This window comes from Oncorhynchus kisutch, linkage group LG20 (assembly GCF_002021735.2).
Source record: "Oncorhynchus kisutch isolate 150728-3 linkage group LG20, Okis_V2, whole genome shotgun sequence".
NCBI classification, from domain to species: domain Eukaryota; kingdom Metazoa; phylum Chordata; class Actinopteri; order Salmoniformes; family Salmonidae; genus Oncorhynchus; species Oncorhynchus kisutch.
Genome location: NC_034193.2, coordinates 20,319,149 through 20,334,372, shown reverse-complemented (window position 1 = coordinate 20,334,372; position 15,224 = coordinate 20,319,149). Strand labels below are relative to the sequence as shown.

The 15,224-nt window shown below is 43.3% G+C and overlaps 1 protein-coding gene across 1 annotated transcript; it reads left to right on the top strand.

Annotated features, from left to right (window-relative positions):
- The first annotated feature begins 319 nt into the window (after positions 1-319).
- On the top strand, positions 320-15,224 carry LOC109865930 (pleckstrin homology domain-containing family M member 1). Its single transcript, XM_020454444.2, has 12 exons — positions 320-593; positions 1,573-1,664; positions 3,486-3,733; positions 4,156-4,803; positions 5,137-5,566; positions 6,399-6,576; positions 7,967-8,935; positions 10,897-11,042; positions 11,289-11,482; positions 12,033-12,096; positions 12,264-12,421; positions 12,528-15,224. Exons 2-12 carry the CDS (start codon positions 1,611-1,613, stop codon positions 12,634-12,636), a joined length of 3,198 nt encoding a protein of 1,065 aa, XP_020310033.2. The 5' UTR covers positions 320-593; positions 1,573-1,610; the 3' UTR covers positions 12,637-15,224.

The following is a 15,224-nucleotide window of genomic DNA, read 5'->3' as shown; positions in this document are numbered from 1 at the left end:
TGTTCTGAAGGAATGTAGAGCCAGACATATCACATCATGCATTTGTCCCCTCAGCTGAGCTGAACCTGAACCATAGGCACATTTGAGGAGATGGAATTGTGTTAATGCCCCTTGTATACTTTACCCATACGTTGTCAATGGGCCGCACAGCCTATTCTGGGCTATTCTGAGGAAAATAGCAGGTTTCTCGACTCATAACCGGACTTCTAGAAGGGATTGCGTGACGATTTGTTTAGCAACCGTGCGACGCAACATAACAACATTAACGCGATTGGTCGACAGTCTGCTGGGTGGAGGTTTATACCTAATTCATTGTCCAATGCGATTCCGATCTCCTACTTTCTCGAACATCTCTGCCTGAAGCTGAGCTAAAGGTTGCAGACACATTCGATTAGACTTTTCTTCCTGTCTCCGATTCAGGAATGTACATGTGAAAGAAACGACTCTGTGAAATGGCATCATGCGATACAATGTTGCAGTCTATGTAGGAGTCAAACAAGAACGACAAAGCAGCGGGGGGGAAATCCTGTAATATCGCTTGTTTTGGATATCGCTAACTGGCTAGTTAACGACGTTGACCCAACAATAACACGGTATGTATCTAGCTAGCTTGTTAGTAACGCAATGTTCCTTGTGTTTTTCTTAGTGTTTCTTGTCAACTACACATGCATGTTTGTATTTATGTAACTATATTGTTCATTTAGCCTTCTATTAAGGGCATCTCTTTACGACAGTACCGGGGGTTCTCAATCAGCTGATTTGTAGACGTTAACATTGTCATTGGGAATGAGGGTTTAGGAATTATATATATGTTTTTAAAGGAATGTTGTTTTTGTCCACTAGATAGACACAGCCGTTAGATAAGTGTCATACAAATTGGGATAAAGGGATGGGCTCCAGTGATCAAGCCAAAGCTTTTGACAAACACGTTTAATGCTCTCGTGAGCACTCACTGTCCGTTCACGTTCCCTTCTTCCAGGAAGTTCTATTCCCCACTGCTATCATTTTTTCCTCTGTGGCAACTTGTCTTACTGTCAACAAAAACCTCAGTAGACCGTGTGATTGATTTCTGAGCTGGTGTCAACACACACCATAAATGTAGATGTAAGCTAAAACCGTCTTGTGATCTCTAAATTGTGTGACTCGGCATGATGTGGAAATAATCTTATAGTCAGTCTCTCTTCTGTCAATGAATGTCACTATCACTAGAATATTGAACTGACAGCCCTTGATGTGTTTGTTTACTTAAATTATGTCAAATGCCACCTAAATGGATATAAAGGGGGCTTGCAGAACTACAAGGAGCACATGTGCGCCTAAATTGGAAAATGTAGTCTCACACAAATACATTTAGGAGCACAAGGACAAATATTTGAGGTATTAAAGCTAGAATCATACATTTTTCTAGACGCACTGGTGCTCCTAAATTAAAATTGTCTAGTACAGCAAAATATTTTTTTCCAAGTAAAATGGTCACACTGTAGAGCCCTGTAACAATGTGTTTTTCATGGGGTTGTTTGTTCAGCTTGTTGTCAGCATAACCACCGGAGATATCTTATGTGTATGTCACAGCGTGTCATGTGGGAGTAACTCTCATCCCTGGAGGCAAGATGTTAGCCACACAGACCCCAGATACAGGGCCAGAGGCAAAAGACGTCAAGCAGGTAGGCTAAACCTTTTTTACTGTAAATGGCCCATCCAATCCCATAAACCACTTCCATGTGACTCTGAAAAGGTGATCAGATCTCTCTCACAGATACTGTTTTAGTGACACATCGACCCTGTCTATGCCTGACCAATCTTAGTATTTTAACAATAAGCCTAAGTGAATATGTATTGCTTAGCCTAATGTTTATTACTTACTGGGATGCCCTGATTTCCAGTTCTTAGTCATTGAAGTCCAGGTTACTATGTCAAACACCTTAGCCTATATGACATGGCATAGTTATTCACGTAAGTGACCGTGTGGACAAGTAGCTGGGGTCGCGTTAGAATTCAAAAATGTGCATTTTCAAAATTCAGACCATCAAAACATCTGTGTTTAAACCAGTTCACCAGCGTTTTATATTGAAAGAAAACAGTGTTTTTTTGCTTCAATAGAGTGATCAGGGGCAGGTTTTCTTTGCAGAATTTTTTTGGGGGGGCAAAAACAATGCATGGCCAGATCTTTAGAATGTTTATCATAGAAAAATGCAGCCAGCTACATTTCTTAATGTTTTGCTTGAAGTTAATCTTGCATTTTACTGGAGAAAAGTAGGCTACATGGAGAAAGTACAGGAGAAAAGTAGATACGCATCAGTCAGAGCCCTGTCTACTGATAGAATGCCCGTTCATGAATTTACATCCAAGTGAAGTGCAAACTGAAGCACAAAATGAGTCTGATGCACAGCAGAAATTACAATCAGAAGCATTTTAGATCTGCGTTTATAAAACGCAACAAGATATTTCTTATGTGTTTTTTAATCTTTTTTTTTTGCGTGAAAAAACAGACTTCTGCTTTAATGCAGCCCATTTGATGTCGTGGCGTTTTTATGTCACAGTTTGATTGCACTACTTTATAACAGACGGTTTAAACTAAGTGAATAAAATCAATATCTGAAAATTATTTTTAGGTCTGTTTAAGTGGTGTAGGCTATCTTTGCTGTTCTAGTAATAGCCTGCAAAATGCACCATTATATGATGCAAAATGTCTCATACCACCTTTGTTTCTGTATTTTTAAAGTTATACATCTTGAAAACTTGATTGCTGACATGCTAAACAATTTGGGTCTATCAATAATGGGCTAATGAATCAAATACTAAAAGATAGTTCTTGGGTGGAGTTTTCCTTTAACTGAACTCTGTTGATGTTTGATTTAGGCTAGACGTTGTGCAATGTAGCCTGTGGGATAAATATCATAGATAATCAATAATATGCTGTCATTTTCAAGTTTTACCGACAACGTCAATGAGGCAAAGGTTTGTTTTATCAATTCAAATTGTAGGCCAGTGTCCACTGTTCCTGTTTTCTGGGGAAAATAAAGATCAAAAGTGTTCCTATTTGTAGTCAGGTTGGTAGAACTTGTATGAGCAGCAGTTAAATAGGTTTACAGTCTGTTTTAGATGTCAAAGAGCCATTTTGACAAACATGTATTTGTATAAGTGTTATTAGATGCCCAGAACACGCTTTGTCATGAATGCCAAAACCCATTCCAGCCCAACAATAGCTCATAAATAATCTGTTTTGTGTGTTATTGCATAAAATTGATTTTCTCTGGCCAGTGTCAGCTGACATCGGGCGACTTGTTTGTGTGTCAGGGTATGTTTCATATTCACATGGCTAATGACCCTTCTTAAAGTGATGACACATCTTTTCTGCCATAATTTTGTTTCCAATATCTGGGGAAGTCCATTGTGAAATTGTGTCACTTCAAACAGTTGAAGACATTTGGAAATGTTTCATCTGTTGGGCTATGTGATTTAACCCAATCTTACAATTTCTTTAGTGGATTAAGGAGAAGTTGGCGTGGTCACTCAAGGCGTTGCAGAAGCGCTACGTGACAACCGATGTCGTGGTTACCAGCGAGGATGGTGACGCCAATCTGCTGTGCTGCGCACTGGAGGCCATCTTTATCCACGGCATCAAAAGCAAATATGTTCGCTCCGAGGCTGGGGGACGCGGCAGGAAAGGGGGGTCCCGGGGAGCCCTCCCCCAGCCTGTGTTCTGGAGCCTCCTCAAGACTGTCACTCACGGGTGGGTGGATGCCTGAAGCGGTACAATGAGAATCGCACTTCCCCTATAGATAGCCGTACAGGCGCCTCTAGTGCAGTGTCTCCACCCTCAATCTATTTAGTGTGCTAGAGAAGTTGAAGTTCAGATAATGGGATGTTTATATCCTCTATTATGTTGCAATAAGTGTTTATAACAAATCACAGAATGTTATTCATTTACAGTAGTAAAGCAGAATAATGTTTATTTACAGTGGTTAAGCAGAATAATGTTTATTTACAGTGGTTAAGCAGAATGCTATTTATTTACACAAGTTAAGCAGAATGACAAAAGAAAATGTTTCAGATCAGATGGTGTAGCTTGTTTCAATATGTGTGGTGTATACTGTACATGAAACAATTTTCTGTAATGATAAATTATGTAATGCCTCCTCCTGGTGCTCTCAGTGACGTGATCACGGAGCTGGAGAAGCTGAGCTTCGTGGGTACGGACACGGGTCGCTGCCGGGCCTGGCTGCGGCTGGCCCTCAACCACGGCCTAATGGAGTGCTACCTGGCCTCCCTGTTCCGCGAGGGCTCCAAACTACAGGCCCACTACCAGCCCTCCGCCCTGCTTCTGGACCCTGAGGAGCGTGAGGTGCTGCTCAGTTACATCCAGGGCCTGGCCTCCCTCACCTTCAACCTCTCTTACAAATCGGCCGTGCTCAACGAGTGGACCACCACCCCTCTGGCTCTGGCTGGCCTCTGCCCTGCCGCCCAGGCTGAAGCGCTCGACCTCCCCTTTCTCACCAAGCGCAAGGAATCCTATGATACGGTGTCACAGTCATCCGGCGGGTCGGATACGGTTGAAGTGCAGCGAGGGGGGCCAGGGGTGCTGGGGAAGGGGATTGGGGGGGTCTCAGGGTTTAAGACCCCACTGAATTCGTCCAATTTGAGCCTGGACACCACAGGGTCGTCTCAGCTCTCCTCCAGTCTGAGCTCTGACAGTCTGCTTCAAGGCCACGACCCCAAGAGCCCAGACAAGGAGCCCTGGCCATGTGACCTGGAAATCTCCAACATGGAGAACAATGGCAATGCCAAGAGGCCTCTCAAAGAGTAAGTCATGTGTGAGTGTGGGTGTTGTTAGTGTACCTGTGCTACTAAATGAGGTCCTTGGAAGATCACCAAAGCAGTATAAGACATAGACCCAAATAATTTCTGCATTTAGCAAATGCTTTTATCCAAAGCAACTTGAGGTCAATGCCTGTAGGTGTACTCACGCAAGAATGAAACCCACCTCAATTATGGTGATGCAAGTAACGTGATTCGACTAACAATGTTTAAAGAAATGTATTAAATACTTAAAGGAACTGTCTAACATGTTGTCCCTTGTTTCATTTGGTGATTTCTGACGACCTCTGACATCTCCTATTTTGTGTAACTATGCAGTGTTCTGGCAGACTTCAGGGAGAGTGCCCATTCCAGTCAGGACTCCATGCGCGAGGATTCGTACGTGTCCACCCCAGGCGCAGACCACCTCTCTGAGAACACTGCCTTCAGTGGCTCCGACAGCGAGACCCAGGGACATGTCACACATCTCACTGGCCCCTCTAACCCTGCTTCACTGGGGTCAGACCAGGAGGAGCCGTCCACCAAGACCCACGCCTCCACCAACGTGTACTCACACATTGAAGGGCCTTCCAGCCTCAGTGACTGTGTGGAGAGCACATCGACAACTCCTCACCTGCCTGCCACTGAGACGCCACAGGAGAAAAAAACAGAACATTCTGTTAAGAGCGCCTCGGAGCCTTCAGCCCACATGAACCTACACCGCACGACCAGCGTGCTCAGTCGGACGGTGTCTACAGACTCAGTCAAAGTAAATTGAATCTCTCTCTTATTCCCTCCCATCCCCCTGTCTGACTCACTCGTCATGTGATTTACCTTAAAGAGCGACTGCCTTTTAAAAGCAACAAATCCCTTTGAAAATGGCCTATGTGGCATCGATATGAGTCAGAAACAGTTATTATCGTGTCAAAATTGACGACGAAGTGCAAGTATGATAATTTTGGTCATAAAGTCAGTCTAGCCTAAAACAGAGTTTGTAGCATCCGTGCGTATAACAGGTAAGTTACCGTTTGGTTTTGATGATGTCCATTTGCCTTTAGCATGGGGTGAACAGCTGCGGTGATGGCTCTTTATCCAAAAGCATAGACAGTGAGACAGACCTGCCCAGCAGCTCTGACTTTGTTTACTTACTTAAGACATGTTGCACATTTTTTAACTTGAGAAGTACTACACCCAACATACTTTAGTTAGGTGTATAATTGTGCAACGACAACATCTTCGACAAAAAGGTCTAAATTAGTTATCGATTTCTTGAGTTGTCTTAGATTCATTCTGGGGATTTTAAGGAAGTGAAATAGGCTTCCACGTCTACCGTGTCTCATAACAAAAACGTGCCAATCGGCGTGTTCAGTCGCTCTAAGTTATTTGAGCTCTCCTTGACCTTTGCCCTAGATAATGATATAATATAATTATATATTTTCCACTGTAGTCTAGGCTGCATTAGTAGAATTTATATTGTGCAGAGCTTTGCTAAATAGTAACGCATCTGTGGGCTTATATGGTTAAAAGCTGAAACAACAATTATTTCCAGATTTGTTAAATGAGCAACCGATCACCACTAAGACCCATTTACCCTTTCTTAGCATTCCCACTCCTGGATCTCTGAGGATGACATCTATAAGCCACACCTTGAGGAACTGGCTGACCCCGATGAGTCTTTGCTAGGGTCTGGCCCAGCTTGTGTGAACGGATTTACCTCTCCCCCTCTAGAGCCCGAGACCCCCCAGTCACCCCCCAGCGTGGTCCACCGCAGGCAGATAGGTAAGCTCCCAAAACCAGGGACACCAACTCTTCTAGCACTTCTTGAACACAGAACACCTTGTGATGCAGTCTGTTGTAACCACCATACGAATGGCCTTGGTCATGAGGTGACAGTATGCCAAAGGATTGTTCCTAGTTTTCAGCACATGTTGTTCTGGTCTTTGTCACACTTTTAGTTCAAGGAAATTAAGATGAACCAAAGACTTGTTTGTTCAATGGCAAGGTTTGTGAGTCATTGGACAGTCCACAACTTCCATAATTTACCCTTTGCTAAGCCTCACACACCCTTGCTTCCTGTTGCAACCTCGGCCAAAATATTCCCAGGAAGCTCCATTCCTCATTCAGAAAACCCTACACAATGATCTCAAACTGTGTTTTTAATACATAATAAAATTCAACACAGACAACCCCTTGCTAATCAGGAGACTGTTGAGTATGTTATGGTGGACTGTCATGACAATTGCTTCACAGGAACCTGGTACAAGTTAGTTTGTAGTGTGGCTAGTTAGCCACTGAATGTCTCTGAATGTCAAGCAGATAAAGCTACTACTAACCACTCTTGGAGCTAACTAGTTCCCTCAATTCATATCCTGATGTCAACAACAGATGATGTTGTAGTTCTATTCATAATATAGCTAACTTAACTTGCTAACATACGGTACATTTCAAGAAAACAAGTTATATTAACTGGCTAGTTAGCCACGTTTGGTGGTCCATGAGACAGAGCTAGCTAACTGGCTGAGCTAGCAAACAATGTAACAAAAGCACAATTTTGGATTAGAAAAATCCTCCAACAGGCTCTACATTTCAGGTACCCCTGGTGCACTGTTATTCAGCCATTTAAACAATTTATCTTCCTTTTCATGAAAACTCCGTTTTGCCATAGCTTTCAGTGGCTTTAATGCATTTGACACGTGAGCTTGTCCGATGTGTCCATTGGACCACTGCGATTGGTTGCTCAAAATTATGGGGCGGGGCTTAGCGAATGGTCAATTGTGAACCAACTATCTAGGCTCAAACCAGGAAGAACTTTTTAGTTCTACCAGTAATGTTCATGAATTCTCTTACCTTTTTGGTATAAGATCGTCTTTCCTCATTTTTGCTGACAAATTCACAGAATTATTGGTACTTCCTCCTTATGGTATGTTTGAACCTCAGAGTTGAAAATCATTTTTGCCCGGTGGTTTCATGATCAGATAAAACCTGTTATACCGGTTTAGTGTCATTAAAAAAGAATGTTTTTTTGATGGCATGCAAATTTTTATCTGGACAGAAATTAGACCCACGCACTTTAGAGATCTGTTGGGCAGTTTTTCTATCGCATCCTTGAGTTGATTTAACTCGTTCTTTCGCTCCCTCTTCTCTTTCACTCTTTCTCTCTGTCCTTCAGGCCTCTCCAACCCTTTCCGCGGACTACTGAAGCTGGGACACCTGGAGCGGCGGGGCACGGTAGGCATGTGGCGCGACTACTACTGCGAGCTCTCGCCCTTCGAGTTCCGCCTCTACCTGAATGCAGAGGAGCGCACCTGCTGCGACAATTGCTCCCTGCTGCGTTGCGAGGATGCCTGCGTCACCTCGGCCGAGGGCCGCTTCGACCTTGCCTTCCCCGGGAAAAGGCTCCTTATGCGGGCGGCCAACTGCGATGAGGCCGAGGACTGGGTGGACCGCATCACTGAAGCCGTCAACAAGTGCCGCCCGCTTCATCTCCTCGATGACCAGTGGGAGGTGCTGCAGCTCTCTGACAGCAGTGTAACCCCAGATGAGCCCCCAAAATCTTCCCCTTCATCCCCCTCCTCCGTACCCGCCAGTCCCGATCGAGGGGGGGCTGTGGTTGAGCAGGAGCAGCAGCTGGAGCTGGACTGGACGCGTCCCACAGACCCAGAGTCAGACGCCATTAAGGAAGCGGTGCTGTACTTCTGCCAGGACTCCGAGGCTCGCATCTGGACTCCTCTCGTCTTCTCCCTCTCCTTAGAGACTCTCAAGGGCTTCCGGATGCAAGACGGGCAGAAGGTGCTGCGCTGCTCCCACCCCATCGAGGGGATCCGGGACGTGGTCCCAGACGTTTCTATGGGTGGACCAGCCTTCTTTAGGGTTGTAACGGCCAGGGATACGCTCAAGCTGAGGGCCAAGAGCTCTGAGGAGGCACGGGCCTGGAGGGGCCTCATCAGGGGAGCCCTGGACTCCTACCTAGAGAGTGGAGAAGACTGGGAGCCTGAGAGCCCCGGGGTGGCCCCTGGGGCGGGAGGGAACACCCACAGACTGGTGCAGCATAGACTGAAGGGGGACGGGGTGCTGCTGGCCCATCTATGCACAGTGCCCACAGAGAAGGGGCTGGACCTTCAGGGCTTCAAGTGTGCAGGTAGCTCTAAATCTCATCAACCTACTAGTTGTTACAGGCAATACCACAGTAACAATGACACTGATACTCTCATTTTTCATTCAAACCAAATCCAAGGATTGCAAAAAATAACATTTGACAAAAATGTACATTTACTTGAAGAACAATGCATATGCAAGGTTTTGTAACAGAATGATGGCACGAACTGTCATTCTGTTACCAAACTTGCATCTGCACTGTTTTTCAAGTAAGTGTTTTTTGTTTTAAAAAATCTGTGGAAATTGCTAAAAGTGATAAGGATAACTTAATAGAGTTGTATGGTTTGTTTAACTTTGCAATCAGAAGTATTTTTTAAAGTGACAAATCTTAGTCTGTGTCAATCTGATACCGTGGAATTGCCCTTAACCAGGCAACACTTTAGTTTCCATTAAGTTACCCTTACCATGCCGTTAATGGGAGAGCCCGTGAATGTACAGTTGAGATTGGAGTCATTAAAATTCGTTTTTCAACCACTCCACAAATTTCTTGTTAACAAACTATAGTTTTGGCAAGTCGGTTAGGACATCTACTTTGTGCATGACACAAGTCATTTTTCCAACAATTGTTTACAGACAGATTATTTCACTTATAATTCACTGTATCACAATTCCAGTGGGTCAGAAGTTTACATACCATAAGTTGACTGTGACTTTAAACCGCTTGGAAAATTCCAGAAAATTATGTCATGGCTTTAGAAGCTTCTGATAGGCTAATTGACATAATTTGAGTCAATTGGAGGTGTACCCTTGGATGTATTTCAAGGCCTACCCTCAACCTCAGTGCCTCTTTGCTTGACATCATGGGAAAATCAAACAAAATTAGCCAAGACCTAAAAAAAAAAATTTTAGACCTCCACAAGTCTGGTTCATCATCACGCGTTCCGTCTCCTAAAGATGAACGTACTTTGGTGCGAAAAGTGCAAATCAATCCCAGAACAACCGCAAAGGACCTTGTGAAGATGCTGGAGGAAACGAGTACAAAAGTATCTATATCCACAGTAAAACAAGTCCTATATCGACATAACCTGAAAGGCCACTCAGCAAGGAAGAAGCCACTGCTCCAAAACCGCCATAAAAAAGGCAGACTATGGTTTGCAGCTGCACATGGGGACAAAGATTTAACTTTTTGGAGAAATGTCCTCTGGTCTGATGAAACAAAAATAGAACTGTTTGGCCATAATGACCACTGTTATGTTTGGAGGAAGAAGGGGGAGGCTTGCAAGCCGAAGAACACCATCTCAACCGTGAAGAACGGGGGTGGCAGCATCAGGTTGTAGGGGTGCTTTGCTGCAGGAGGGACTGGTGCACTTCACAAAATAGAGTGCATCATGGGGTAGGAAAATTGTGGTTATATTGAAGCAACATCTCAAGATCAGTCAGGAAGTTAAAGCTTGGTCGCAAATGGGTCTTTCAAATGGACAATGACCCCAAGCATAATTCCAAAGTTGTGGCAAAATGGCTTAAGGACAAAAAATTCAAGGTATTGGAGTGGTCATCAGAAAGCACTGACCTCAATCGTATAGAAAATTTGTGGGCAGAACTGAAAAGTGTGTGCGAGCAAGGAGGCCTACAAGCCTGACTCAGTTACACCGGCTCTGTCAGGAGGAATGGGCCAAAATTCACCAACTTATTGTGGGAAGCTTGTGGAAGGCTACCCAAAACATTTGACCCAAGTTAAACAATTTAAAGGCAATGCTACCAAATACTAACTGAGTGTATGTAAACTTCTGACCCACTGGGAATGTGATGAGAGAAACAAAAGCTGAAATAAATCATTCTCTCTACTATTATTCTGACATTTCACATTCTTAAAATAAAGTGGTGATCCTAACTGACCTAAAACATTAAATGTCAGGAATTGTGAAAACCTGAGGTTAAATGTATTTGGCTAAGGTGTATGTAAACTTCTGACATCAACTTTATTAACGCCTTTCTTCTCTGCAGGTTGTCCAAAGGTGATAGGTGTCTCCCGAGGGAAAGCCAGACTGTGTGAGTTTTCAGGGCAGTACTACTGCGACGCTTGTCACCAGGGCGACACCATCGTCATACCCTCCCGCATGGTTCACAACTGGGACCTCGTACCTCGGGAGGTGAGTCTCAAGGGTCTATGCACCACACACACACACACACACACAATATTTGTGCCAAAGTATATCCATGGTCAATAAAACATTAATAATTTTCCAACATAATCATACCTTAACTTCCTCCTTGCATAACTTTTTTTCTTTGACCTTTGATATGGAACTAAACCAGTACTGTTGTCCTTAATATTATTTGTGTTTGTTGTTAAGATGCTCTTGTATGCATCCTTTGCCCTGGTTGTGTAAATGTAGGTCTCCAGGCATGCCCTTAAGCTGCTGGCTCAGATTGAACATGAGCCCCTGCTCAACCTTGACCTTTTGAACCCTGACCTGTGGGAGCATGCCGAGGCCATGGCCCAGGCACAGAGCCTCAGACAGAGGCTGCGTCTCCTAGGAGACTACCTGCTCACCTGCCGCAGCGGAGCATGCAAGAACATCCAGACCAGGTGTGTGTGATCCACTTTTGTATGTTTGTCTTTTTTGTTTAAAGCTGCAATATGTAACTTTTTGGGTGACCTGTCCAAATTCACATAGATATGTGTGTTATAGAACTGTCATTATTATTGAAAGCAAGTCTAAGAAGTGATAGATCTGTTCTATGTGCACTATTTCTATGCCTCCCTTAAGTTGTGTTTTTGCATCTTTTTCTTTCGGTTTTGAACACCGGCTGAAAATAAAATAGTTTGGGTTATGGAAAATATATTTCACAGTGGTTTAGATGGTACAAGGATTCTTTAAACTATGCTTGCTTGTTTTGTCACAAACTGAAATTAAGCGAAGTATTTGAATTTTAGTAACCAGGAAATACTTTAAGCATTGCAGAATGAAAGTTTATCAAAGTGAGCTGGTTAACATATTGATCCTACTTCCTGAGAACTCGGGTCATCTAGGTCATTCTTCAGGTGATCTGGACTTGGGCCAAACGTCAATAGATTAATGATTTCCACATACCAGTAAACCTTTATTGTGTAACTATTGTGTTATTTTTCTCTCAAGACTGGGTCCAAGGACATACTTATTGGAATCAAGCCATCTCTACAGTGTCATGGACTTACGACAGGTATCAATACAGTCATTACTTAATTATCCCTGTTAGTCAATTCACTTTTAAATGAAATAATGGACATTATTTACCTGCAAAACTACACCACCAGAAACCAAATAGATGTAGGTAAAAAGTTTGAATTTGCTTTTTCTCTCTCTCTGTGTGTGTGTGTGTGTGTTCAGATAGCGGAGGGAATGTATGTGGCCTACCTGAACACTTTGATCCAGTTTGCCTCCAACCACGTCCACCACTGTGACCTTTGCACCCAGAGGGGCTTCATCTGCCAGATCTGTCACACTAGTGACATCATCTTCCCCTTCCAGTTTGACACCACCACCAGGTAGGGCCCTGGCCATTTATCACTTCAATACACTGAAATGTGATCACTCACTGAACCTACCCCCCCCCCCCCCCCCTCACATACTCTCCCTCTGTCTCCCACACAGGTGTAAAGAGTGTAAGGCCGTGTCTCATGTAACCTGCAAGGCCAAGTCGCCTTCCTGTCCACGATGCCTGCGTCTTCAGAGGTACCTCGAGAGAGATCTGCAGGACTAACCGGCAACCCTGCAGGAATGGTCTTTGTGACCCAGTGGGCTTCCCATAGCTGCAGAGACCTATGAAATGACAAGAACAGACATTGACATCCTGCTTCTAGTTTCTTTTTTCTACATTAATTAACCTCAAGTGCAATTAGGAAGTGCGACTGTATGGACCGACCACAGACCAAACATGAACATGATGGATAGTGGTCAAGCCAGGAGCTATTCGTCAACGTGGTTTCTGCTATTGACATGATTGACGAGGTGAAGCAAGCTGATATGTTCTTACCTCTCTGAACTAGCTCTACGTCATGAGTGTCCAAGCCAAGGAATCATCTGAACAATATAATCCAGTAAAGGATGATGCCAAGAATCTCCTTGATGCAATTTCTATGACATTTATACATTGATGTTGTCATTGTTTGGGGGGGCTTGTGGTGTTTTGTTACCTAGTAATTTCATGTTTACAGGAAACGCTCGGTGTAAATTTGTACAGGACTTTCTGGGAAGCTCAAAGGAGCAAGTCACTCATATAAATATTAAACTGCTTCCAGTTCCACAAGACGGGATACATGTACACGCCTGGGGGAAAAAAACTGCACTTGAAAACGTTCTCAAACTTAGATTGTGCCTTCATTTAGATTTTTTACTTTTACACTCAAACATAATGTTCCATTGATTGTAGAATTGTGCATCATGCAACATCACTAAAGTAAAAAAACGGGCGATTTTAGGTACTGTAGGGTCAAAGCATAGATTGTCATTATTGAATGTTAGTTGCCAAATGTCAACATTTGTGAGTACTTGCATCTTGATACAAATCCATTAATTCAGAATGGGAATTTCTTAATGAATTTCTTGATGTTATCAAATCAAATCAAATCAAATTTATTTATATAGCCCTTCGTACATCAGCTGATATCTCAAAGTGCTGTACAGAAACCCAGCCTAAAACCCCAAACAGCAAGCAATGCAGGTGTAGAAGCACGGTGGCTAGGAAAAACTCCCTAGAAATGCCAATACCTAGGAAGAAACCTAGAGAGGAACCAGGCTATGTGGGGTGGCCAGTCCTCTTCTGGCTGTGCCGGGTGGAGATTATAACAGAACATGGCCAAGATGTTCAAATGTTCATAAATGACCAGCATGGTCGAATAATAATAAGGCAGAACAGTTGAAGCTAGAGCAGCAGCACAGTCAGGTGGAAGTTGAAACTGGAGCAGCAGCACGGCCAGGTGGACTGGGGACAGCAAGGAGTCATCATGTCAGGTAGTCCTGGGGCATGGTCCTAGGGCTCAGGTCCTCCGAGAGAGAGAAAGAAAGAGAGAAGGAGAGAATTAGAGAACGCACACTTAGATTCACACAGGACACCGAATAGGACAGGAGAAATACTCCAGATATAACAAACTGACCCTAGCCCCCCGACACATAAACTACTGCAGCATAAATACTGGAGGCTGAGACAGGAGGGGTCAGGAGACACTGTGGCCCCATCCGAGGACACCCCCAGACAGGGCCAAACAGGAAGGATATAACCCCACCCACTTTGCCAAAGCACAGCCCCCACACCACTATCACTACCATTACCATTATCACCATCTGATAAGTTCTGACCACATAAAGAAACATTATTCTGCCCAAGTTATAATAGCTAGTCATTAATTAGATGCATTGGGTTAGGATTTATGCTCCACTTTACCCTGAAACCCTTTTGCTGCAAAATATCAGTCGAGTTCCAGGCTAACGTTGAAAAGAAGCTTTATAGTCTTGAGAAATTTGTTCCCCACCCATTGTGGTATCCTACCAGTATGATAAAGCCATATGAAATAACAGAATATTGATTAGCATAACAACACATGCTAATGTTGCAGCAAAACCAAAAAGCAGCTTTGTAGAGTGAGTGTTGGTTCGTCAATGTTCTTGCTTCGTACCTGAACTTCTCAATGTTTCAGGATATTCTAAATCATTTTGCATACTTGCACCTTAACACGTTGGTATGACTGTTTATCCTGTAGTTGTTTTTATTCAATAGTTTCAGCCAGTTGTCCTCCCAGAGAAATCATGATTCTTTCAAAGGGTATATGGCCTTTTTAATTATTTACTGTATAATTATGTGTGGCAATGCTTTTACCATTCAACCATTGTGAGAAGTTGTCATTATTTGAAATGTTAACTGAAGGAAATGGATGGCTTTCCTGATATCTAACGCCGAGATCATGTGAGACGATGTGTAAAGCAGAATTACGTACTGAAAGTAGAGCCCTGGAATTATGTTACGCTATGCCACTGGGCTCCAATGGTTACTCACGAGGTGCCAGAATATCATTACATCTCTTTTACCCATGTTTTTATGAGGTATATCAAGGTTTTATTAGTAGTTAGACTGACTTGTACACATTCACAGCTAAAAGCTGAATTGCAGTATACAGGCAAAAAAAAGAAAGAAGATAAAAGTTGAAGTAAAAGATATGGCATGAAGTCTCTAGTCTTGTGACAGCTTCCGATGGGGACTGCTTTTGGTGTGACGGTCTCTATTCGTGTGGTCATTTTATAAATGCTCATTATTATATTATGATGAACATAAGAATAAAGACTAGTTATCATTTG

Excerpts from the sequence above, each read along its gene's own strand:
- LOC109865930 (XM_020454444.2), top strand. The coding sequence starts at position 1,611 with ATGTTAGCCACACAGACCCCAGATACAGGGCCAGAGGCAAAAGACGTC. Across the intron at positions 3,734-4,155 it reads CTCAAGACTGTCACTCACGG|TGACGTGATCACGGAGCTGG; the intron begins GTGGGTGGATGC and ends TGGTGCTCTCAG. Across the intron at positions 6,577-7,966 it reads GGTCCACCGCAGGCAGATAG|GCCTCTCCAACCCTTTCCGC; the intron begins GTAAGCTCCCAA and ends TCTGTCCTTCAG.